At 41.5% G+C, this 26605-nt stretch overlaps 1 protein-coding gene across 3 annotated transcripts in view; it reads right to left on the reverse strand.

The window, feature by feature from the left end:
- kif2c (kinesin family member 2C) overlaps positions 1 to 23938 on the reverse strand; it is a 68763-nt gene extending 44825 nt beyond the window's left edge. Inside the window, exons 1-7 of one of the 3 annotated variants that reach the window (XM_048601759.1) lie at positions 23753 to 23938; positions 16177 to 16271; positions 14917 to 15000; positions 12942 to 12990; positions 9557 to 9589; positions 8480 to 8587; positions 1612 to 1709 (exon numbers count right to left, since the gene is read on the reverse strand). In XM_048601759.1, coding sequence (XP_048457716.1) covers positions 1612 to 1709; positions 8480 to 8587; positions 9557 to 9589; positions 12942 to 12990; positions 14917 to 15000; positions 16177 to 16271; positions 23753 to 23813 — 528 coding nt within the window. In that variant the 5' untranslated portion in view covers positions 23814 to 23938. The remainder of the gene's footprint in view (positions 1 to 1611; positions 1710 to 8479; positions 8588 to 9556; positions 9590 to 12941; positions 12991 to 14916; positions 15001 to 16176; positions 16272 to 23752) is intronic. The other 2 variants (XM_048601761.1, XM_048601760.1) reach the window with 2 other exon arrangements.
- Positions 23939 to 26605: the final 2667 nt, after the last annotated feature.

The following is a 26605-nucleotide window of genomic DNA, read 5'->3' on the forward strand; positions in this document are numbered from 1 at the left end:
AGAGAGAGAGAGAGAGAGAGAGAGAGAGAGAGAGAGAGAGAGAGAGATCTCAGAATTATAAAATTCTAACAGGACCAGATAGGTTGAATGCAGGGAGATGGTAGGTGTGTCCGTCACAGGAGGAGGAGGAGTCAGGACAGAGACGAGGAGACATTTCTTCACCCACAGGCTGACCACTCTTTGGAATTCATTACCACAGGAAATAGTTGATGCAAAAACATTTGAATATATTCAAGAGGTGATGAGATATAGCACTTGGGGTGAATGGGATCAAAGGTTACAGGGAGAAAGCAGGATCAGGCTATTGAGTTGAACAATCAGCCGTGATCGTGAAGAATAGCACAGCAGGCTTGAAGGGCCAAATAGCCTCTTCCTGCTCCTACGTTTCTATGGTTGGCTGGTAAGTGGAAAACAACATTCATTCCTAATGTGCCAGGAAATGGTCACCTCCAACAAAAGAGAATTTTCACCTCACTACACTGAATGGCATTACCATCTCTGAATCTTCCAGAACTAACCAACCATCTCAGGGTTGCCATTGACCAGAGAAAAAAAAACAAAAAGAAAAAAAAAGCAAAATGGACCATCTATACAGCTACAACAGGTCAGAGACTGGGTATTATGTGGTGACCAACTCACTTTCTAGATCCCTGAAGCATGTTTATCATCTATCAAAAAAAAAAGGCAGGAACCAGAAGTGTGATGAAATACTCTCCATTTGCCTGGATGAGTGTGGTTCCAACACCACTCAGGAAGCTTGAAAACAACCAGGTCAAAGTAGTACAATTGGCACAGCATGATAACAGTAATACCATGTACAAAGATGAACCACAACAACTTATCAATGCTTTTGACGGCTTCTTCCAAAACCAAAGACTTCCACCACATAGGAGGACAAGGCAAGCAGATACACGTTAACACATACCTGTAGCCAGGCACTTTCTGGACTAGAACTAGATGACTGTTAGTTCAGTCACTGGGTCAAAATCCTAGAACTCTTTAGCACTGTGGTATACCTACACTCACAATCACCTTTAAAGGCAACAAACAATAGCCTAATCAATGATGCCCGTATCCCATTAAAGATGCAAACAAAAATGTTCAGAATCAATAATTAAGCTCAAAATGAAACAGACAAGTATTATGCCTGGATTCAACATTTTTCCAATGAGGCAAAAATAAAAAAAAAGATTGAAATTTAAAAAAAAACCACACTAAATAGAAAGACAATTTTTGATGCAGGAGTAGGGTATAATCAAACATTCGATTGAAAATCAACTCGGAAATTGTGTAGCTTGTGTACTGCTTCAGAATTGCACAAAAAAGAAAAGAACTAAATGTAATACCAAAGAGAAATACACTCAAAGCAGAGAACCATGCCTGACATTCCCATTTGCAATGTAAAAATAGAGACAGAAATAAACAGATAGATAGACAAATAAAATAATGTGCAATGGCAGCTAAATAGTCCTCATTTTAAACATTGAAATGGATGCCCACTACCCAGAAACTAAGATTTGAATTACTAACAGCCATTTTAAAAAAGAGCTTTAAAATAATTAAACATTGAGATTTATTCTATGTTTGGACTTGTGGTAATTGGGTTCTTACCTGTCCACGTTTTTCTCTTATCTCCTGCAACTGAGTTCGCCTATCTTCACGTTGTTTCTTCAGCTTTTCAGTTTCTCTTACACATACAGATTTTCTTCCTATAAAGACAATGCAAAACCTATTCATTGCTAGATGATAGACTAGTGACCTTAGTTGCCTGAAATGTAAATATCTTGTGACATTAGTAACACTTTAAACCAATATTTGCTAATGCACATGCAATAATGTAAAAAGGTATTTTTTCAAAAAGGAAAAGATGCAGGACTAATCTCAATACCTCCCTACCCAACAGCAATTGGTTTGTCTTGCACAGTTGTTCAAATATCCCGCCCCTGCTAAAATTTCAATTCACTCCGCTGGTTTTATAGAAAGCAACACCATACAAAACATCAACATTTTCAAGATTGATGGAACAGAAGTTTGACTACAAGACTCAATCTAAACAGTGCTGCAAAGCAAAAGAAATGCCACTGTTTGGAATTAAATCGACTGCTTTAAATACCGACAATCAAATACTGTTAAACAATGCCAGTTCCATCATCAAAAGTGTTCTACAACCTGTTCCTTTGGCTATAAAAAGGTATTCAAGGCCTTGGAAAGGTAGAAGATAATCAGAGGATTTTAATTTGCATGTATAGATTGGGAAAAATTTAGATAGACAAAAGACTACCAAAATGAGGAGTTAAGAGAAATCTTTTTGGCATATTTTATGAGAACACTACATTCTGGAGCCAAAAGAACAGGTTGAATTAATGATTTCAGTGAAGAGTCAGCAACCGTAACATAACTGAACATTAAAGTTTCGGGGAAAGAGGGTGGATTCAAGATGAAGTATGGACAATTGAGGGATTAAAATGGATAACAGGTGGGGCATTAGGTTTTGGATTTTATCCACACCATTGTGAAGTTTGTTCTTGATGAACAGTATGGAGGAGAAAAAGGATGGGGATGATGACAGATTTCTGCTTGACTCGTCTTTACCTCAAGGCAACCTGTCATATTATCGTCACCAACATCGTCATGCAGGTAACAGAGGATGTTCGTTAATTTCTCTGAAAGGCCTGCCTTTGACAGGATTTCCATAGCACTTCCCAACTAATTACAGTCAGTCAAAGGACTTGATCAGATTGACAAAAAAAAAAAGCCATGCAAGGTGGTTAGTGTGTTCCTGGCATTTCTCGGAGCCATCAAGCAGTGAAAACCATGTCCACGGTTCCAGTGTGGTCAGAAGCCACTGCCCTTCCAGAAATATTTCCTCAGACTGGGAGAGGCACCCGGCAAAGATCTGGGTAAGGATCTTCCTGGAAATGGAGATTTTTGGGTCATTCCAACATTCTAGTCTTCTTTCTTGAATACGATGGCAATGGCAGCACCCCAGAGGTCAGCGGGGATTTCTTCTTTGTCCCAGATGTCTAGGAACAATTGGTGAAGATGACCAGTAAGCTCTGTTCCTTCAATTTGAAAATCTGCTGGAAATCTTCCTTTCTGTGGACTGCCACCTTGCTGTGGGAGAGAGGCCAGAGCATTTTATTGATCTAGAGAACAATGTTGTCAGGTGGTAGTGTTCTCAACTCCAGCAGGGCCATCTAACCTTGCAGTCGTGGAGAAGAGGAACCTGACAAAGCTCAATTCAAAACAATGGCATGTAAGGCAGAAGATGTGTGTGCTTTCAACGGTCATGACAGTGAACGAATGGAGATCCTCAGTTGTTGGGGTTTCCTTGCCAATGGAACGGGATCCACGTCCTGTCAAGGACCACAATTTGTCCGAATATCCACCAGCATTCCCATGTTAAAAAAAGTGCCCCACACAAGGCATAAATCAATAGAGAAGTGGTAGCAAACTTTTGTTTAAAAAAAAAAGCATATTTCAGATTATGTACTATACCAACTATAAAGAAAAATTCCAAGGGGAGCACACACCAGTGTTAATAAAAGCATATGCTGAAGTTTGATAAAGATGAATCTCAGATCAGATGACCGATCAGAATATAAACAAATGGCAGAGAATGACATCAAGTAATAGCTGTAAATCAGGAGGTTGAAGGAAGAGAGGAATTGATAAAATTGTAAATAATTAGAGAAGCCATACTACACAAGCTGAAGGAGCGAAGAGTTGATAAGTTGCCAGGTCCCGATGGAATTCATCTGAAGGTCTGAAAAGGTGACTAAAATGAGGTAGATGATGTACAGGTGTTAATTTCCCAAAATTAGCTAGATTCTGGGAAAGTTCCATCAGACTAGGAAGTAACAAATACAACTCTGACCAAAGAAGGAAGTGAGCCCGAAAACAGAAAAACATTGGCCAATTAGTTTGATGTCTCTCTTGGTGAAAGTTTTGGAATTGATTAAAGTGACTATAAATCAGGCACTTTTTAAAAGTCAAGGGAAATCAAGACGAATCAGCATGGTTTAATGATTAACCAATTTAGGAAATTCTTTGAAGAAGGAACATACACCATTGATAAAAGGGGATAAAAACCGAAAGAACTGCGGATGCTGTAAATCAGGAACAAAAACAAAATTGCTGGAGAAGCTCAGCAGGTCTGGCAGCATCTGTGAAGGGAAAAAACAGTTAACGTTTCGGGTCCGGCAACCCTTCTTCAGAACAAATGATGGCTGGGAAAACGTCAGTTTATATGCAGAAAATAGGGAGGTAGGTGGGGTAGGGAGTAAACAATAGGACGGAGCCCAAAGACAGTTAGACAGACAAAGGAGTTGCTAACGATCAGGCTGGGAGGGTGAATAGTTGTTAATGGGGACTGTTAGTCACTAACAACAGGGGGTGTGTAATGGCAGGCTATGTGGTAACAAGACCTGGTGTGTGGGGTAGGAGGCTGGGACATGGGAGAGTTTAGGCCCCAAAATTATTGAACTCGAGAGTCCAGAGGGCGGTAGGGTCCCCAAGTGGAAAATGAGGTGTTGTTCCTCCAGCTTGCGTTGGGCTTCGCTGGAACACTGCTGCAAGCCAGAGACAGATGTTGGCCAGGGAGCAGGGTGATGCGTTGAAGTAGCAGGCAACAGGTAGTTCAGGGTCTTTTTGCGAGCAGAATGTAGATGTTCTGTGAAGCGGTTGCCAAGTCTACACTTCGTTTCCCCAATGTAGAGACCACATTTGAGTGTAACAAATGCAGCAGAATAGATTCTGGGAAGTGCAGGTGAAGTGCTGCTTTACCTGGAAGGTATGTTTGGGCCCTTGGATACTGGGGAGGGAAGAGGTACATGGACAGATGTTGCACCTTTGCCGGTTACAGGGGAAGGTGCCGTAGGGCTGTGGGGAGGTGCTGGGGGTGAAGGAAGTGTGGACCAGGGTGTCCCGGAGGGAACGGTCCCTGCGGAAGGCGGACAAGGGAGGGGAGGGGTATGTGTCTGGTGGTGGTAACTCGCTGGAGGTGGCGGAAATGGCGGAGGATCTTCTGGATGTGGATGCTGGTGGGATGGTAGGTGAGGAGAAGGGGAACTTTATTGATGCTGTGGGAAGGAAGAGAAGGGGTGAGGGCGGAAGTGGGGGAGATAATGTGGACCTGGTTGAGGGCCCTGTCGACAACAGGGCTGGGGAATCCTCGGTTGAGGAAGGTGGACATTTCGGAGGCTCCCTTGTCGAAGTTAGCCATCTGAACATATGCGATGGAGAGAGAGAGGAACTGAGAAAATGGGATGAGTCTTTACGGGAAGTGGGGTGTGAGGATATATAGTCCAGGTAGCTGTGGGAGTCAGTGGGTTTGTAGTGAATATTAGTGGCCAGTCTATCCCCAGAAATGGAAACAGATGTCGAGGAAGGAAGGGAGGAGTCAGGAGATAGACCAGGTGAAAGTGAGGGCAGGGTGGAAATTGGAGGCGAAATTGATGAAGTTTTCCAATTCCAGATGAGAGAGGCAAGCAGCACCGATGATATCAATGTATCGGAGAAAGAGTTGTGGGTGGGGGCCGGAATAGTACTGGAACAAGGAATGTTCTATGTACCCCATGAAGAGACAGGCATAACTAGGGCCCATGCGTGTACCCATGGCAACTACTCTTACCTGAAGAGGTTGAGAGGAGTTGAAAGAGAAGAAGTTCTTGAGGGTGAGGACAAGATCGGCCAAGCGGAGGAGAGTGGTGGTGGGTGGGGATGGTTCAGGTCTTTGCTGCAGGAAGAAGTGGAGAGCCCTAAGACCCTCCTGGGGGGGGGTGATGGACATGTAAAGGGATTGCACATCTATGGTAAAAAGCAGGTGGCTGGAGCCAGTAAACTGGAAGTTATGAAACCGGCCTAAGGGATCAGATGGATGTATGTGGGTAGGGATTGGACCGGGGTGGGGGGGTGGGGGGGGGGGGGGGTTGGAGGGGGGGAGAGAATACTGAGTCAAGGTAGGAAGAAATGAGTTCTGTAGGGCATGAGCAGGCTGAAACAATGGGTCTGCCCGGAGAGACCCGTTTGTGGATTTTTGGCAGGAGCTAGAAATGAGCTGTGCGGGCTTGGGGAACTATAAGCTTGGAAGCGGGGGTTGGGGGGGAAATCCCCAGATGAAATGAAATCAGTAACTGCAGTGGATACAATGGCCTGATGTGCCATGGTGGGGTCATGGTCCAGAGGAAGGTAGGAGGAGGTATCTGAGAGCTGGCACTCAGCCTCTGCAAGGTCGAGGTCAGTACACCAGACTACAACAGCACCCTTATCAGCAGGCTTGACGACAAAGTCAGGGTTGGATCCGAGTGCACGGAGGGCAGTCAGTTCGGAGGGAGATAGGTTGGATTTGGTGAGAAGGGCTGAGAAATTGAGGTGACTAATGTTACATCGACAGTTCTCAAATGAAAAGATCAAGTGCAGGTAAAAGACCAGAGGGACAGGTCCAGGTGGAGGGAAGAGTGTTGGAACTGGGCAAAATGGTCTGTGGGATGGGAAGAAGACTCTTGCCCAAAGAAACGAGCACGGAGCCGGAGCAAGAGTTCAGCCTCATGTCATGCCCGAAATTCGTTACGGTGGGGACGCAGAGGAATAAAGCCGAGGCCTTTGCTGAGTACAGAGCAGTCAGCAATGGAGAGCGGAAGGTTAGGAGGAACGGTGAATACCCGACAGGAGGTGGGGTTGGTGGAGGGGATGGAGTCAGAGGGAAGGGGAGGGGAAGAAGGTTCCAGAGGGCCATGGGTATTTTTGAGTTGTTGGGGAACCCACTGTTGTACTGTTCTTAGATTTGCAGAAGGCATTTGACAAAGTTCACATAAAAAGGTTACTGCACAAACTAGAAGCTCGTGGTGTAGACGGTAACTCACCAGCATGGATATTATTGGCTGGAAGGTAGAAGACAGATTATGCTTAAACAGGGCTTTCTCGCGATATTAGTCAGGTCGGGTGGGTCCCACACTAATAGTCCTCAACCGTTTACAATTTATGTTAACAAATTTGATGAAGGAAACAAAGGCATAGTGATTAAATTTCAGATGACGCAAGATAAATAGGAAAATATTTTGTGAAGGTGACAGAACAAAGATGCAGACCAATATGGATAAATTCGGTGACTGGGCATACAGTTGGCTGATGGAATTTGACGTGGGAAAACATGTTGTTGTTAACATAGGCAGAAAGAAAGAAAAGTAGAGTATTATTTAAAAGTATTTTCAAATGCAACAAGATCTGGACAGTATTTAGGCTTGGGCTGACAAGTGGCAAGTAACATTTGCACCACACAAATGCCTGGCAACGATCATCTCATCACCACTCCTTGACATTCAATGATGTTACCGTCACTGAATTCCACATCAACATCCTTGGGGTTACCATTGACCTGAAACACAAGTAGTGGCTACAACAGCAGGCCAAAGGCTAGGAATACAGCACAAAGTAACTCACCTCCTGACTCCCTAAAGCCTGCCCACCATCTACATCACACAAGGCAGGAATGTGATAGAATACCTGCACCACCACCACCACCACCACCGCACCCCCACATCCCCCCTCCCCGCAGCCTGGATAGGTGCAGCTCCAACAATACAAGCGTTGACACAATCCAAGACAAAGCAGCCCATTTCATTGCAAAACATCGACAGACATCCACTTCTTTAGCACCAATGCTCAGTAACAGTGTTTACTGTCAACAAGATGCACTGCAGAAAAATCACCAAAGATTCTTTGACAGCACCTTTAAACCCATGACCACTTCCATCTAGAAGGAAGACAGCAGTAGATACATGGGAACAGCACCACCTGCAAGTTCTCCTCCAAGCCACTCACCACCATGACATGGACAAGTGCAAAATCCCAAGGTGGAGGGACCTAAGCGTTCTGTACAATGTACAAATAAGTGATGACACAGGTACAGAAAGTGATCAAGTCAGCTAATGAATTTCTATCCTTCAACATCAGAAGAAACAAACAAAAATAAAAGGGGTTATACGTTTCAGTTATACAAGGCATTGATGAGATCACATCTGGAGATAGTGTACGTAATTAATTACATTTCCTGAAATGGACAAATTGTGCCGAGAGCAGTTCAGAGAAGGTTTATTAGACTAATAACTGGATTGATCAGGTTGTCATATGGGGAAAGATTGGACAAATTAGGCTTGCATCTACTAGTGTTTAGAATGGTAGGGTTCTGGGTATGCAGTGGTGTAGTGGTCTTATCACTGGATGAGTGAATCAAAAGCAATGCTCTGGTGGCATGGATTTGAATTCCTCCAATGTCATGGGAACAGATTTTTTTAAAAAAAAGTAATGGAACTTACTGAGAGATATAAACATTACTCACTCAAAAGGGAAAAAAAAGCTACAAATATGGCAAACATTTTCACCTCAAAAAATTAAATGTCCATCTCAATATCATTCCAAACCAATAGAATGGGTTAATCCTAAAAAAAAAGTGTTAATATTTTTAACAAAAAAGTCTTACCTGTGGAAATATTCTTGTACATTACAGGTTCTACTTCAGATAGTCTAGAATTGGGCATAATTTGCATTTCCAATGTGGCTTGTGTTCTTGAACGAGTCGAGCGCGGTACTTAAGGAAAAAGGATAAAAAGTTAAACTCTCACATTCTTGTTCTGCTGTAAAATTTTAAACCTTACAAGTCAAATCAAATAACCCAGTGGCCGCTCAATTACCCTAGAGTGAATAGGCAGCATGCAACCTACAACGTGTTGAAACAGGTGCACCCAGAATTATTACCAGATTACAGGAGCATTGACAGTGGAATTTTTCTGGTAAAATGAAAAATTAGTTGTTTTTAAATAATATTCCAACCAGAATTTCTTTTAGAAATAATAGCCTGAAATAGTTTGAGTTCTTCAACCCTTTTTGGCTCAAGATGCAGAGACTTATAAATGATCCAAAATGCAACTTCAATTTTAACAAAGTAGCAATCCTCTATATTATAACCATGTAGTTTCCAAAGCATGTTTGCCAACATCTGCAAGAAAACTGATAGGCCAATTTCCTTGGTTTTGAGTGCCTCTTCTACGAAGACATTTTTGAACCAAATCTAAATTTTATTCCCAAAATGCAGAACTGCACACAGAAAAATGACCTATTGCAAGAACTTTCTCCCACCCAATGCCACTGTAAGCTGGTCACCATCCTTTTTTCCACATGTTCCTATTTCACCAGCTTCCCCACAGTTATGGGGAAGAATTGGTGCCCTTTGCGTGCCATCTGATCACCTTACAACAGTTGACCCCAACTTATATCCTAATGTTTTATGAAGTATTGATAGTTGAAGTGGCTTATAAACATGTGATTTCTGAAGATGTTTAGAGATACTGCATTCCCAGCAAGCTGCTGCACTTCAAGAGCAGCATTAGGTATAACTGAAAGAAGCTGTTCAACAAGAGATTTGTGCCTACCCAGGGTAGCTCAACGTTTTAAAAGCAATGTTTTAAGTGAAAGCCACACAGCATTTGAAAATGCTCAAAATGACTAGGTGTGTTATTCTGTATCCAGATCAAGAGAAAATGCAGAAAGTAAATATTACCTGGAACATCAGAATCAGAATCAAGCACAGGCTCTGAAATATCAGTGTCAAATTTTTTTAAAAAAGCTTCATTAGATTGAATATAAGAGTTCACCAGCTGCCTTCCATCCCTGCCCCAAATCCAGTTTGCTTGTATACAAACAATTGATCAGCTTTCAATGGTTATTTTCATGCGAGATGCAACTTCGTTTGGGAAGGCATCATCACTTGAAGTTGCTTCACGTGCAAGATTAAAATGAACTAATAAGTGTGATAAAGGTCTTACAAGGCCAGAGCTCATCTTTGTACAGCATGTCACATGAAAGATTAAAAATCCATATCTAAATCTGAAAAGCAACTGTTGCCATCTGACAGCAGAGATAAAGCTCCAGCAGTCAAAGATTGGCAGATAAGAACTTGGATCTTTTGGAGTGCTTAAATACTCCATAAGACATAGAAGCAGAAATTAGGCCATTCAGCCCATCGAGTCTGCTCCACCATCAATCATAGCTGATTGGGTTTGAGGAACATTCTCCTGCTTTCTCCCCGTAACCCTTGATAGTCAAGAACCTATCTATCACCGTCTTAAATGTACTCAATGATCTGGCCTCCACAGCCTTCTGAGGCACTGGAATTCCATAGATTCTCCACTCTCTGGCTGAAGAAGTTTCTCCTTATCTCCATTCTAAAAAAGGTCTTCCCTTTATTCCAAGGCCGTGCCCTCGGGTCCTAGTCTCTCCTACCAATGGAAGTATCTTCCCAACATCCACTCCGTCCAGGCCATTCAGCATTCTGAAAGTTTCAATTAGCTCCTCCCCCTCATCCTTCTAAACTCCAATGAGTATAGTCCCAGAGCCCTCAAACGTTTCTCATATGCTAAGCTTTCCATTCCTGGGACCATTCTCATGAACCTCCTCTGAACCCACTCCAGGGCCAGTACATCCTTCCTGAAATATGGGGCCCAAAACTGCACTCAATACTCTAACTGTGGCCGGACCAGAGCCTTGTAGAGCCTCAGTAGTACATCCCTGCTTTTATATTCAAGTCCTCAAAATAAATGCCAACATTGCATTGCCTTCCTGACTACTGACTCAACCTGCAAGTTTACCTTGAGAGAATTCTGGACTAGAACTCAAGTCTCTTTGCATTTCAGACTTCTGAATTTTCTCCCCATTTAGAAAAAAAATAGCCCGTGCTTTTATTCTTCTTACCAAAGTGCATGACCTTGCACTTTCCCACGTTGTACTCCATCTGCCACTTCTTTGCCCACTCTCCTTACCTGTCCAAATCCTTCTGCAGCCTCCCCACCTCCTCCATACTAACGCCCCTCCATCTATCTTTGTATCGTCTGCAAACTCCGCCAGAATGCCCACAGTTCCTTCATCTAGATCTTTAATGTATAAAGTGAAAAGTTGTGGTCCCAACACTGACCCTTGCGGAACACCACTTGTCACAGGCTGCCATCTGAAAAAGACCCTTTTATCCCCACTCTCTTGGCTGTCTGCCAGACAACCAATCTTCTGTCCATGCTCGCACCTTGCCTCTAACACCATGGGCCCTTGTCTTACTTAGCAATCTCCTGTGCAGCACCTTGTCAAAGGCCTTCTTGAAGTCCAGGTAGATAACATCCATTGGTTCTCCTTGGTCTACCCTGCTCATTACTTTCTCAAAAGAATTCTAGCAGATTTTGAGCATGACCTCCCTTTGATGAAACCATGCTAACCTTGCCCTACTTTACCATACACTTCCAAATATTCAGAAATCTCGTCCTTTACAATGGACTCCAAAATCTTACCCAAGACTGAGGTTAGGCTAATCTGCCTGTAATTTTCCATCTTTTGCCTTACTCCCTTTTTAAACAGGGGTGTCATGTTAGCGATTTTCCAGTCCTCTGGGACCCTCCCTGACCCGAGCAATTCCTAAAAGATCACCACTAACACTTCCACTATCTCTTCAGCTGTCTCTTAGAATTCTGGGGTGGTAGTCCATCTGGTCCAGGTGATTTATCCACCTTCAGGCCAATCAGTTTTACTGGCACCTTTTCCTTGGGTGATAGCCATCATACTCAGCTCTGCCCCTTGACTCTTGAATTTTTGGGAGATTACTAGTGTCTTCCACTGTGAAGACTGATACAAAGTAATTATTCAGTTCCTCAGCCATTTCCTTGTTCCCCACTACTATCTCCTCACTGTCATTTTCCAGTGGTCCAATGTCCACTTTTGCCCTTTATATATCTAAAGAAACTCTTACAGTCTTCATTTATATTACTGGCTAGCTTACCCTCATGTATAATCTTCTCCCTCCTTACTTCTTTTTTGTTGCCCTCTGTTGGTCTTTGTAGGCTTCCTAGTCCTCTGGCTTCCCACCGCCCTTTGTCACATTATACACTTTCTCATTTGCTTCTATACTATCCCGGACTTCCTTAGTCAGCCATGGTTGCCTCGTTCTCCCTGTACCATGCTTCTTTTTCCTCGGGAATGAATTTTTGCTGCGTCTCCTGAATTACTCCCAGAAACTCCTGCCATTGCTGTTCCACTGTCTTTCCTGCTAGGCTCCTCTTCCAGTCAATTTTGCCCAGCTCCTCCCTCATACCTCTAGCCACCTTTATTCAGCTGTAATGCCGTTACCTCTGATTCTATCTTCTCCCTTTCAAATTGCAGAGTAAATTCTATCATCTTATGATCACTGCCACCTAAGGATTCCTTTACCTTAAGCTCCCTTATCAAGTCTGCCTCATTGCTCAACACTAAAGCCTGTTCCCTTGTGGGCTCCACCACAAGCTGCTCCAAAAAGCCATCTTGTAGACAATCCACAAACTCCTTTACTTGCAATCCACTACCAACATGATTTTCCTAGTCCATCTGCATATTGAAATCCCCCATGGTCACTGTGACTTTGCCATTCTTACACACCTTTTCTATCTCCTGGTGCATCTTGCACCCCAGCTCCTGACTGTTTGGGGGCCTGTACACAACTCCAACTGTGGAGTTTTTATTTTTACTCCATCGATTTTCAAATTATACAAGCCTTTCCATGAAAATGCTACCATTTTCAAGTTACAAATAAAATTACTTGTTTTTCTTTTGTTCAGTCCAACAGCAGCCAATGAATTGTTCTAAAGAGTGGCCTTCTGAATTTAATAGACTATTCCATCACTACGCACCCTTCTCCTGTATCTATTCCTCCCTCCCCCAAAAACAATTTCTTTCTTGGTTTCTCAAACTAAAATATTCAATGAATTAATAGAATAATTTAACATCTTCCTTGCATGGATCATATTCTATCTATTTTAACAAAAACGTTAGTCACAAAATTGTTTTAACTTGAGGGTTGTTAACTTTCTCTCCAAAGTAACAATCAAGCAAACCATACATTAGTTAGAACTTTTATATAAAATTGAACTTACTTTCCTTTGCAATCCCATTCCTTGGGAGAACTGATTCGCGTCTTGGGACCTAAAGAAAATCATGATTTTCTAGGTCATAAACAATGACTTACATGCAAAATTGCATGCAGAACCATGCTACAATACACTACAAATCAGCTATGTTCTCAGTACATTTGTTAAGCCATGGTTAAATAGTAATGTTTCCCTCATGAGCTACTTTGTGAATAGAATGCACATTACATAAATACATAGCACTTGATTCTCTGAAATGCAAAAAAGGAGCACCCCCTTCCCCCCAACAAAAGAACTTGGAAAGCTCCAATTTGAAAGGCTGGAAGTGACATGCTAGCAAAGAGTGTTTAATCAAGGGGTTTCACAAGTCACGCTGAACTTCAGACCTAGACAAATATATATTCATTTACCCATTAATATTTTAATAATTTCCACACTTGCTCAAAGCCCAAGGGTGAGAGCAATCCAATGTCATGGGTGTCTCCTACGGTTGTGGGACATATGACTTCAGACCCATATAAAATGTAGTTGACTTTTAATTGCTCTGTAAATAGCCTAGCAAGGATTCAGCACAAGGCAAAAAGGAACAGGAAACAAATGCTGTTCTTGCTGGTGATATCCATAGCTCAGGAACAGAGGTACTAAATGTCATATCCCAACCTAGCCACCATAACAGAAATTACTGGTGTCCCCCTCGGCATCATTTGAAGAGCATTCTGTGTGGCATTTTCTTGGCTTTATATGGCCCCTAGTAGATAGGGGGTGTTCATACGAGGGAAGCAATAGGAGTTGGTGACAAGAGCCAAGAAGTTTGGTGCAGTCTATTTTGGCATTGTTTCTCTTAAGCAATTATTTTACATTTTATTGTTAAAAAACCTCGAGCATTGCATGCTTGTATTTCAGTGAAAGACCACTTCAATAAATAAAAACATGACCCATTGAGCCAGATTACAGTGTGGGATCATACATCAGCTGGGATCATAAAAGAGAATCTTAAAAAAATATCTTTTATGTTGGCTGCTAGATTCATCTCATTCTCTTTGCTACTCATTTCCTTTCTTATCTGCCCTCGGAATTTCTTTTGTTTAGCTTCCTCGTACTTTAACCTGATATCTCTAAAATGTACCCTTTTGCTCATCTTTTCTATTTTCACCACTGGAAATGATAATTGTGTTCTACCTTTTCTCCACCCAGAGAGAATGCTTCAGCTTTTTAGGCAACTCATTTTTGCTTATCTTTGATTACAATGAGCCTAGGTCAAATCAGTTTTTAACCCTTTAAATTGGAGAAGGACCAACTAGTTCCTTTTGCTCTGGGATCTGTCCTTGTCCTTGTCCTTTTTTTCCATTAGAAATCTAAACTAGGATCATAGTCTTCTGACTATTGTCTCCAATTGATACTGGAGCCACTTGGCCTACTTTTTGTTTAGAACCAAATCCAGCACTGCCTACTTCATGTTAGGATAGGAAACAGTGTAGAAAAATTTCTTGAAAGTATTTTGGAAACTGTTCCATCATTGTGCTTTACACCATAATTATTCTCAGAGTAAAATAGCAAAAAAAACCCTCCCCATTATCATCTTAACAGATTAGAAACAAACAAAAATCCCCATTTTAATTCCTGCACAAATTTTTCACTTATTTTACAGCAGCATTTCCTTTTATATTGCCCACAAGTATTCTTTTAGTTATGTAAATTTGCACTGTATTGGCACAATACTTTTTGCTACAGCCTAAAATTGGGAAATAGTGCAGTAATGAATTATGACATACTGTGATAGAAGGGAGTAATAAAATGGTATTAAATGGAGTTGATTTAGTGATCAGCTCAGATCTACTGCAATGGGGGATGGCTGCTTTTCTTCTATATACAACTTACTTCTTGCCATTTGTCAACTATTGGTTTAATGATTGCTCCAAGAATGGGAAATACATTAGTTATCTGTGAATAAGAAGTCGAGAGCCAAGCAGTTAAATCTTACCCTGGAGTTTCTTCGTGGCAGGTTTGAAGGTGGCATTTTCTCTGCTAAGTTAGGATTTAACAACAGTAAGCTTTCAATGTCAATCTAAAAAAGTAAAGAAGAGAACTAATTTGCATCAACACAAAAAAAGCTTTTATTAAACACATTATGAAAAACATTACTGCTCCTTAAAAACAGTTCTTTTGCAAAAGTGAAGCACATTGGAAAATCAGTCTTGTGATTTAATAAGTCAGTTAGCTTATTCTTTTACCATTAAAAAACCCAGAGCAGGAGTGGGCCATCTGGCCCTTCGAGCCCAGTTTGCCATTCAAGAAGATCATGTCTAATCTTTGTGGCCTTAGCTCCACTGACAATCTCTCACCATAGCCCTTAATTCCTTTACTGTTCAAAAACTCTTAGCTTGAAAAACTACTTCACTGGGCTACTTCACCATCAAACCCATCCTGCTGAAATTACCTGAAAAATTCACTTAATGCATGGGAAACTGTATTAGCTACTAGAATTTTATTATGGACATTTGAATTCAATCCAAAAAAAGATAGAAAATTTCCCTTATTTATTGGCTGCAAGGATTCCATGCTAAGGGAATTTGGTCTACCTCAACCCCGTTTCGTACCATCCATAACATGATACGAAACTGTCACTCCCACAAATGCTATAGGATATCTCTTGGAAGTAGAAAAAAATACCAAGCTCCTGTAAATTGAGCTTTTCAACTAGCAATTAGGAAAGTCTAGCCCAGTAGTTCACATTCTTTTTAAGTAAAAAGATCAATGATACAGTTAGCTGATTTGTTACCTACGTGATATCAGTGGATGTCAAGTAAAATCAGACTTCATGCAAACTTCATGTGAAATTAAAATTTATATATGATGGACAATTAAGAAGTCCACAGCACATCCACTTTAGTTTAAGGGATTTTAAATTCAAATACCAAATAATAAAATCACTTGAGATTTTTGAATGTAATAGTGAGTTAGGCAGGCAAATCAGAAGCCAGGCCTTACATACTTGGAAGGAAGTATTCTTGAGGGAAAGTGATAGACTGTTTCATTATCAAACTTTAAATACCAATATGATTTTCATAAGTTTACATGTAAAATAAAGTCAGTGATGGACAACCTGCATCATAATAGTTTATAGTTTCAGTTTAAACAGCAAGAGTCTAGCTATTTATGATGAAATATTCATCTAGACCATCAGAGTCTCCTTCGAACTAGGATACAATTCAAAGCTTGCATTTATAGAAGACATCCTTACCTCTTTGGCCTTACTTACGGTGTCTTCTAGCCACTCAGCTCTTACACAGGACTTATCTGTAAACAATTCAGTTATACTTGCATCTTGTATCATCCCTATGAAAAAGAGAAACTGAGCTAATAAATTGAAAGTGAACTACAAGGTAATCGAAATAGCTATCTTCCTCTCCCCTACTCCAGGCAACACTTCCTATATGCAGATTTATCCCCAAAGCCTATGTTATAAAAAAAATTTTGAAGATATGGATAACTAAAATGTAATAGACAGTTCTTAAAAACATGTAGTTCTAAAAAAATCTTAGTATACATCCAATACCATAAACAAACTTATCCAAATGCATGGATGGACTATGTACAACCAACAACAAGAACTCAACAGCACTTTTGTTACAGAAATGCAAAAATATTCCCAATTTCTAGTGCACTCTTACTTTGGAGAAAGAAAATAAGTAAAAAGATCAATGATACAGTTAGCTGATTTGTTACCTACGTGATATCAGTGGATGTCAAGTAAAATCAGACTTCATGCAAACTTCATGTGAAATTAAAATTTATATATGATGGACAAGCTTATTTTCCTATTCACTTGAGTTATGTGGTATTACAATTTATAGATGACGGAAAAGATTTTCCCTCTAATTTGTGGGTTATAAGAAGCTGCAGTTCAGTCATCAACTGTAACAAATCTGTCCAAATAAGGATTCCAATATCATCTGACAATATTTTCAGTTAATTCAATGTAAATGCAGCAAATTTTATTAACCAGTACCCACGGGGATTAGGACTGTGCCAGTTGATTCAATATTTGAAGATAACCAAATGCAAAAGACACGAAGTAATAGAAATGCAGTGCCGAGGGCATACACATCACCGTTATACATTTACAGCGTAAATCACTCAAATAATACAACTTTGCTTCAAAACAAAAACTTAACCAGCAGAGAGCATTCTAACAACCCCTCAACTGACTACTCAGACAGTGTTTCTCACAACATTTGAGGAGAAATTGACAAAATTGAATCAACTGTTGATACTTTGTGTGGCCGTATAAATTTAACAAGTATACTTTCATTGAGTTGAGTTAAATAAGTTAGAAAGCTATAATAATTGGACAGAATAATACAGTAAACTTCAATGTTTAAGGTATATTTTTTTGCCGGTTTATTGAGATTGCCAGTCATAAAGATGCTGGCTAAAACAAAGCTCGCTGTACTGAGTTAAATCACTTCAAAATTTTAGTTACAATCTTATAACAAAAATAAGCAAAAGTTTATCAACAGCCTAAACTAAGGAGTGTCCAAGTGCCATATCATGGTCACATTTTTATTGCAAGAGCTGGATTTTCTGTGTATAATCCTCTACCACAAGCAGCATATTCAGAACATTAGGAAGAATATGGTCACAGAACCATACAGTACTAAAAAGGCCATTCTGCCCATGAAGTCTCTACCACTCAAGACATCTTCATTGAGAAATCTTTACAGGCTTGCGAAGCAATTGAAGATTTGAAACTTAAAACTTTAGACACTTTTCCTTTCTATATAGTGGTTAATTGGTACAATTTACTAGTACTATGCACACCATTGCTTAGGAATGTTACATTAAACTATTTCTTTAAAAGCAAGAATACAAACAATTCAATTCCACGCCATTCTGAGGTCCAGCCAACTAAAAGCAATTCCTCTTGGAGGATAGTGCAACTGTTTTACAAGCAGGGGAAAAAAAAAAAAAAAAAAGAAGAAAAATCACATTTCAAGTCATGTTTTCATTTGGACTACAAATGCAGAAGGTTGACAATCATTTCCAACATGGTCTGGTTAACACTAACTCAGGTCAACATGTGTGTTCAACATGTAAACTAATTTGGAAAACTTTGCTTCAAAACTCAATCCACTCAGACTGGAAATTTAAAATTATGCCTTAATAAATTAGCCCTGGAATGAATATTAGAATAGCTTTGCACACAGACAAATTGTCACAAATTTTATTAGTATTCCCACTCATTCTAGAAAGCCACTTACCAAGGTTTCAAAAAGATTTTAGCTAGTCAAGAAGATATTGAAAAAAGTTCAAGCTTGCATTACAAAATGATGGATGACAGGTGCAGACTGACAACACAACCTACATAATCTTCACATCATTACAAGGAAGCTATTGTGACATCATAAAACAGCTTGACTACCATTTGTAGTTAAAGTCCCCAAAATAAATGCGAAAGTACAAGTAGTTTTAGGGTCTCAGCAAATTAAGTCTCCAAAACTAGAACAGCTAATGGGTGTTGCAATTAGTGGTTGGAATTTAATGAAATCCACACTACAATGGTTTTTAAAAAATGAATCCATTATGTCAATCTCTAGAAGATTACTTTAAATGTAAAAGCAAGGCAGTTTGTATTTTCCAATATCTTGCAGAAAAACCTGGCAATATTTATGAAAGAAAGCGCACTATGATTTCAGTTTCAGATCCAATACTGAAAAGAAATCGTTTAGAGCTGGACCATTTAAAATCTCCGAGCCAGGAGGTCCGGGTTCAAGTCACACTTGCTCTGGTTGCTTCATAACATGTCTGAACGGGTTGTTTAAAATAAGTGCCGAGGAACCTAAACGCCCTGTGGTGCAGTCCCTGCTTGAGCCAGAAATTCCGAGTTCAAGCCCCACCGACCCCAGAGGTATGTAATAATATCTCTGAACAGGTTGATACAGAAAACATATCTGCATTCATCTACAAGGCTCTTGCGGCAGAGAGAGAGTGTCCCCACCTCTGAGCCAGAGAACCAGGGTTAAAGTCTGACCTGCTCTAGAGAGGTCTTCTAATATCCCTGTACAGATAGATATTTCTAATCAATTCTGAGGAATTTAGGGCTGTTGTGGCACAGTGGTAGCATCCCTATTTATTATGGGCCTGGGGGGTCAGAGCTCAAATGGCACTTAGTCCAGAGGCAAGTCATGTCCGAGCAGGTTGACTTAATTATTCTAAGAAACTCTTGCAATGATGATTGGCCAATCATCTTCCTTTGGGATAGGCTTAACTTGAAACTTCAACTCCCTGAGCCATCTCACCAGAGTTCTAGCAGAGTCAATCTTTCTAGGGCTGATGTTCTAGGAACAGCTTTCAGTCAAAAAGTTGTCTTGATGTCAATGGTTATAAAAGTGTCACCTGTCTTTTTTCATCAACGTTCGGGTGAAGAACATATTGATAGCTTGCTGATTTTGGTTTGGCAGACATCATGACACTTACTGTTACAAAATAGATGATCAATAAAAGATGGCTGATGCATTAACTGATCCCAATTGGATTTGACCTTTGTATATCATAACAGATCTGGTCAATTTTTCACATTGTTGGGTAGATAATTGTGTTTAACTAGCTGTAATATCCCAGTACAGTTAAAAGATAATAAGTCTTCATTAACTGCAGGGATTTTGTCAGGACCAAAGCAATTCTTTCAGCTATTTTGGAATGAATTAAACTACATTGCATGCTACTTAGCAACCATATGGCCAAACAGTTGCTTTTTCAGATTTACACCTCAATTTTAGGTTGCCTAGCATTGCTCCCGCCAACCTTGCCTGATTTAGGACAGTACTGCTTCTACGTGGAAGTCAACATGAAGATGGGGATGAGAGAACGACAGCAAGATCCTTTGTGGCATAAGCTGGGCATGGATATTGTGGTATTGAAGAATTCAGACTTTATTACAATTAGCTATATATTGTGTCTGGTCTAAAAGTAAGTTATTAGGTTATAACAGTGGGGCATGCTTAATGTAGTATGCGATGCTTCAAGTGATCCCAAGCAAGACAGCATAAGGGGTCTTCACGTTGTCAGGAGACAAGTTATGGTACAGAGATGATATCAGGAGCTTGTCTCTTAAAACTGACCACCACCTAGTCAAGGGCAATAAACTCCAGTGCCCGGGAAAGCCACATTCCATGAGTTAGAGCATGTACTGATTGCAATATTCCCATTTTCTAAAGAAAAAACCCAAATATTTATACGAATGTGTCATCAATTCAATAGTTAAACAAGCAACTGAAGAGGTTACAAGATTAATTATTCAAAAGTTCAACACATGCTTTGTAAGTTTGACAACTCATCCTGATCTGGTGACCTTATGCCCACCTGGAGAAGTATGCATTGTTCTCTAATGCACTGAGACATTTGGGTGTCTAACTACTGGTTGCCAGAATTCAACACCATCACACAATTATTACGTTCTTGCTCACAATCTTCATTGTTTAAACAAAAAAAGGGGTCACCCATTTAAGACAGAAATGAGGAAAATACATTTCACTCAGATGGTTGGGTGTCTTCAGAATTCTCATCAAAGGCAGTGGATGCAGAATCTTTAAATAAAGGCAGATAACTAAAGGGATGAAAGATTCCTGCATTTCCCTGAATCTGAGTTGAGGTTAAAAATCAGATTGGCCACAATCTTATTGAATGTGCACACATCATTGAAGCTGGCAGGTCAAGTGGAGAAAGCAACTAATAAAGCATACAGTGTCCTTGGCTTTATTAGTAGGTGCATATAGTGAGGAGATGATATTGAACTTGTATAAGACACTTGTTCAAGTTCAGCTAGAATATTGCTGATCATTGGGGGTGCCACTTTTTTTTGGTGATGTGACCTTGACCAGATGCGCAGAAGAGTGGCAGATGGAGTATAATTTACATAAATGTGAGGCGCTGCATTTTGGTAGGGCAGTACTTATATACAAAAAGTTGCCGAACAAAGAGGCCTTGGGGTGGAGTCACAGGTAGGCAGGGTAGGAAAGGCAGCATTTGGCACACTCGCTTTTATAGGTCAGTGCATTGAGTATAGGAGTTGGGAGGTCATGTTGCAGCTGGACAGAACATTGGTTAGGCCATTTTTGGAATACTGCATTCAATTCTGGTCTCCCTGCTATAGGAAAGATTGAGAAACTTTGAAAGGGTTCAAAGAAATGTACAAGGATGCTGCCAGGGTTGGAGGGTTTGAGCTATAGGGAGAGGCTGAAGAGACTGGGGCTATTTTCCCTGGAGTGTTAGAGACGAGGGGTGACCTTTTAGAAGTTTATAAAATCATGAGGGGCATAGGTAGGGTGAATAGTCAAGGTCTTTTCCCCAGGGTAGGGGAGTCCAAACTAGAAAGCATAAGTTTAAGGTGTGAGAGGAGGGAAAAAGATTAAAAGGGACCCAAGGGGCAACATTTTCATGCAGAGGTTGGTCCATGTATGGAATGAGCTGCCGGGGAGGAGGTTGGTACAATTACAACGTTTAAAAGGCATCTGGATGGCTATATGAACAGGAAGGGTTTAAGAGGGCCAAATGCTGGCAAACAGGATTAGGTTAATGTAGAAAACTGGTCAACGTAGACAGGTTGGACCAAAGGGGCTGTTTCTGTGCTGTACATCTCTATGACTCTGTACAATAGTGATTTAAGAGGTTAGTTCCTAGAATGAGAAACATCAGTTGTGGGTTGATTGAAATTGGGACTGTCCTCGCAGAGAAGGTTGGGGGGAGGGGGGGGATTTGGTAGAGATTTACAAAATCATGAAAAAGCTGGAGCAGAAATAGGCCAATTTATTGAGTCTGCTCCACCATTTGATCATGGCTGATGTGTTTCTTAACCCCATTCCCCTGCCTTCACCCTGTGACTCTTGATCCTGTTAAGTCATGAACCTGTCTGTCTTAAAAACCGCTCAATGACTTGGCCTCCAGAGGCAATGAATGCCACAGATTCACCAGCCTCTGGCTGAAGAAATTCCTTAATTCTGATGGGTTGCCCATTCACACTGAGGCTGTGCCCTCAGGCCGTAATCTTTCTTAACATGGAAAGATCTTCTTCACATCCACTCTACATCTAGGCCTCCCTGTGTCCTGCAAGTTTCAACGAGATCCCTCCCATGCCTCTAAACTCCACTCTTCCACATGACAAGCCCTTCAGTCCTAGGATCATTGTGAACCTCCTCTGGATTTTCCCACCACCCCCCCCAACACCAGCACGTTGTTCGTTAACATGGGACCCAAAATTGCCCACAATATTCCAAATGACATCTGACCAGAGCCTTATACAGACTTAGCAGTACATCCCTGCTCTCATATTCTAGCCCTGTCAAAATGAATAATAACATTGCATTTGCTTTTTGAACTGCCAACTGAACCTGCATGTTAGCCTTAAGAGATCTAGGACCCCTAAGTTCCTTTGAGCTTCAGATTTCCAAAGCTGTTGCCCATTTAGAAGTCACTCTACACCTTAATTCTTCCTCCCAAAAATTTGCAATATTTATTCCATCTATCACTTCTTTGCCCTATCTCCTGGCATGACCAAATCCTTCTGCAACTCCCTACATCATCAACACCATTTGCCTCTCCATTACCTTGGAGCCATCTGCAAAACTGCAACAATGCCCACAGTCCTTCTGTTAAGGTATAACGTGAACAGCTGTAAATAGGGAGAAGCTGTTACCACTCAAAATGAAAAAGAACAGGACAGATTTAAAATGACGTGCAAAAGAAGCAAGCTTGATAGGTGAAAAAAACTTCTTCACTCAGCCAGTAGTTAGGGTATGAATGTACTGCCTGGATGTGTGGTGGAGGCATGTTCAATTGAGTTTTTTTAGGAGTGCATTGAATGACTGTTATTTGGACAGAAATAGTGCCCAAGGGTGTGGGTGGGTGGGAACCAGGAGATTGGCACGAGTTGATGAGGTTCGATTGAAGGGCCGACGCAGGCGCGTTGGGCCAATGGCAGCCCTTAGCTCCGTAATACTTCTGGGATTTACCCCTTCCCCCAGTAAGAGCTAAAATCAAAGCAAACGTTTTACGCAGTTGTGAATTAAGGGCCAAATTGCTCCTTTAAAAGGAAATCTTAAATTATCACGAGCTACAGGAACTATCTGCAAAAAAAGCAACCAGTTACATTAGTCGCAAGTCAAATTGGCTATTTTCAGACTGAAAATGACATTGCGCTGTTCATAACCACACGTCTGAAAGTGTTTTGCAAACAATTTGCGCAATCACTACCGTGATGTAGAAGTTGGCACATGTTAAGCATTTCGCTTTTATTTCGAGATTGAGAAGGCTAGTGTACTTCACGTTTGCATTGATTTAAAGTAATTAGTGTGCAAAGTTGAAGAATCCGCCGACCGTCTCTCACTTATCATGACAGTATCCCCTCATTCGGTGGCCCACGCTACCCATTCAAACTGTTAATATGATCAATAGGCAATCACTGCCCAATAGCGTGTCGGTACCTACGTCACTATGCCCGAAGCACCCAATCAGCACCGGGCAGCCGGACCAGAGTTCGGTGACATCCCCATGGCGGGTTAATTCAAAAAAAACCCCCGCAACAATGCGCATGTGCGCTGCCGCATCCTACACACCGTTTTGTTCGTTTCGATTATTTTAACCCACCCCCCACCAACTAATCTAGTGCAAACGAAAAACGGTGATAAAACACTCTTTGGGTACCATGACTCGAACATGGGGAAAGAGTCCAAGCCCACCCCACTTTAAAACGGAAGAGGTCAGCCTGTTTAGTTTTAGCACGCGTCATACTCACGTCGCCTAAAAAGTGAAGAATTCCTTACCATTGCTACGCTGAATTTTTACAATCAGCCCCACTTTCAACCGCCCGAAATGTTGAGCCATTCTCTCACACTAACCGAATTAAACGCACAGAAGCCCGTCAGCAGCGACTGTCGCAACCAAACCGAACAACTTTCAAAACAGCGCGCGCCGATCCAGCGGCACTGAGCATGCGCGTGCGTCCCCGCGGAGCCCGCCCAACTTAATGGTAATCTCTTAAAGGGATATTTAAAGGGGAAGGCGCACTTCTGGTGGGGTGGGGGGAAAGCTGCTGGGATTCCAATTTTGTATCTAAGAGATGTTCACTGAATAGAGACGGTCCCTTTAACAATGCCAGACTCTGTGCAGCAAACGGTCACTCCCCCCAGAAGGATCAGATCATCATTGCGTATTGGGGTGTTGCTAAGGGCAGGTGAATGTTAACGTCCAAGAGGTGCAATTGATTAAATTATGCATGAAATGAATTGAATTGGGCTTATTGTCACATGTACCCACATGAGTACAGTGGAAAGTTTACATATCACCACTTATCTTGGGTATAAAGGTATCTAGATACAGAATCTTAGGTACAAAGCATAAAAATAAGGAAAACAAAGTTAAAAAGTTAAACATTACAGTCCTTCTTACTAAAAAGTGGAAAAACAGTTAACAGTTCAACACCCCAGTCCATAGCATCTGGCCATCCTGGGCTCACATGCCTCTCAAGGGCTCGAACTCCCCTGCATCAGGTTTAACCCTTGCCCTCGCTGCCAACCTGGGATGCCTCTTCTAGTCACCTTGAAGCCTCTACCTGACACTGCTGCCGCCAAAGGAAGTTTGTTTCTGCTCCTGCTGTTGTCTCGGGCTGCCTGTTCCCACTCTCACGTGGCCACCCTGGGCTGCCTGTTCCCGTTGTTGCCACTGGCCGCCCCGAGCTGCCTGCTGTTGCTCTGGCCACTGGCCGCACTGGGTTGTTTGCTCCTGCTCTCGCTGCCAGCCGCCTCGGTCTGCCTGCTCCTGCACTCCCACCGGTGTCTCACTCTGGACCTCAAAGAAGGTGCGATGCAGCTGACTGTCAGAGTTGCTGCCACTGCCTCCATGACAGAGCTCCCTCCAGAAGGTATGTAGAGAAAAGAAAAACTAAAAAAAAAGACAAAAGCGAGAAAAGAAAGAAAAACAGTCAGAGTGAATGAGCTCTGGCTCAGGAGTCCTACTCTGCTGCCCTCTTGGACCTAAATGTTTCAATGTCATCTTCCAATTTTATTACCAATAAAATGAATTACTGTGAAATATTAAAATTGTTTAAATAAAGGTGGTATAGACATAACCCTAACCCTATCGCAGGCCCTTCGGCCCACGATGTTGTGCCAAACTTTTACCCTTATCCTAAGGTCTATCTAACCTCCACCCCTTCCTTATACGATCATCCATATGCCTATCTAATAGCCGCTTAAATGCCCCTAATGAGGCTGACTCCACTACCCTGTCCAGCAATGCATTCCACGTCCCTACTACTCTCTGAGTAAAGAACCTACCTCTGACGTCTCCCCTATATCTACCTCCACTCACTTTAAAACTATGCCCCCTCGTAATATCTACCTCCACCCTAGGAAAAAGTCTCTGGCTGTCCACTCTATCTATACCCCTGATCATTTTGTACACCTCTATCAAGTCACCTTTCATCCTTCGTCTTCTAATGAGAAAAGCCCTAGCTCTCTCAACCTTTCCTCGTAAGACATTCCCTCCATTCCAGACAACATCCTGGTAAATCTCCTCTGTACCTTTTCCAAAGTTTCCACATCTTTCCTGTTATGAGGCGACCAGAACTGAACACAACACTCTAGATGTGGCCGAACCAGGGTTTTGTATAGCTGGAGCATAACTTCATGGCTCTTGAACTCAATCCCTCTATTAATGAAAGCTAACACACCATTCGCCTTCTTAACAACTCTATCTGCCTGGGTGGCAGCTTTCAGGGAACTGTGGACATGAACTCCAAGATCCCTGTGCTCCTCCACACTGCCGAGAATCTTTCCGTTAACCCTGTATTCTGCTTTCAAGTTTGTCCTTCCAAAATGAATCACCTCACACTTTTCAGGGTTAAACTCCATCTGCCGCTTCTCAGCCCAGCTCTGCATTCTATCGATGTCCCTTTGTAACCTAGAACAGCCCTCCGCACTATCCACAACTCGACCCACCTTCGTATCGTCCGCAAACTTACTAAACCACCCTTCCACTCCTTCATCCAAATCATTTTCAAAAATCACAAATAGAAGAGCACCATGTTGAATATTGAATTTGTGATGAATTTTCTATGATCATATTGAATGGCGGAGCAATTCTCCAAGGCTTGAATGGTCTACTCCTGCTCCTAACCTCTATCTTTCTACAATGTTAATTTTGTGCCTCAGAGTCTCAGTGCTGATGAGAATTAAAAGACAGACTATAGGCTGAATTTTCTTTAAGGAGGTGGGAAGTGAGAACTGAAGTTTTCTCATTCAGACTCCTTATGGTGGCCACCACCATGCTGATGCTAAGGTATTAAGGTGGGAGATTCTCTTTGTAGAAGGTGACAGGAGGAGGGCACCACGTTATGCAGCAGGGTATTTAGAACATAGAACATAGAACATTACAGCGCAGTACAGGCCCTTCGGCCCTCGATGTTGCGCCGACCTGTGAAACCAATCTGAAGCCCATCTAACCTAAACTATTCCATTACCATCCATATGTTTATCCAATGACCATTTAAATGCCCTTAAAGTGGGTGAGTCTACTATTTTTGCAGGCAGGGCATTCCACGCCCTTACTACTCTCTGAGTAAAGAACCTACCTCTGACATCTGTTCTATATCTATCACCCCTCAATTTAAAGCTATG

The sequence above is a fragment of the Rhincodon typus genome, chromosome 10 (genome assembly GCF_021869965.1).
Source record: "Rhincodon typus isolate 14 chromosome 10, sRhiTyp1.1, whole genome shotgun sequence".
In the NCBI taxonomy this organism is placed as follows: Eukaryota; Metazoa; Chordata; class Chondrichthyes; order Orectolobiformes; family Rhincodontidae; genus Rhincodon; species Rhincodon typus.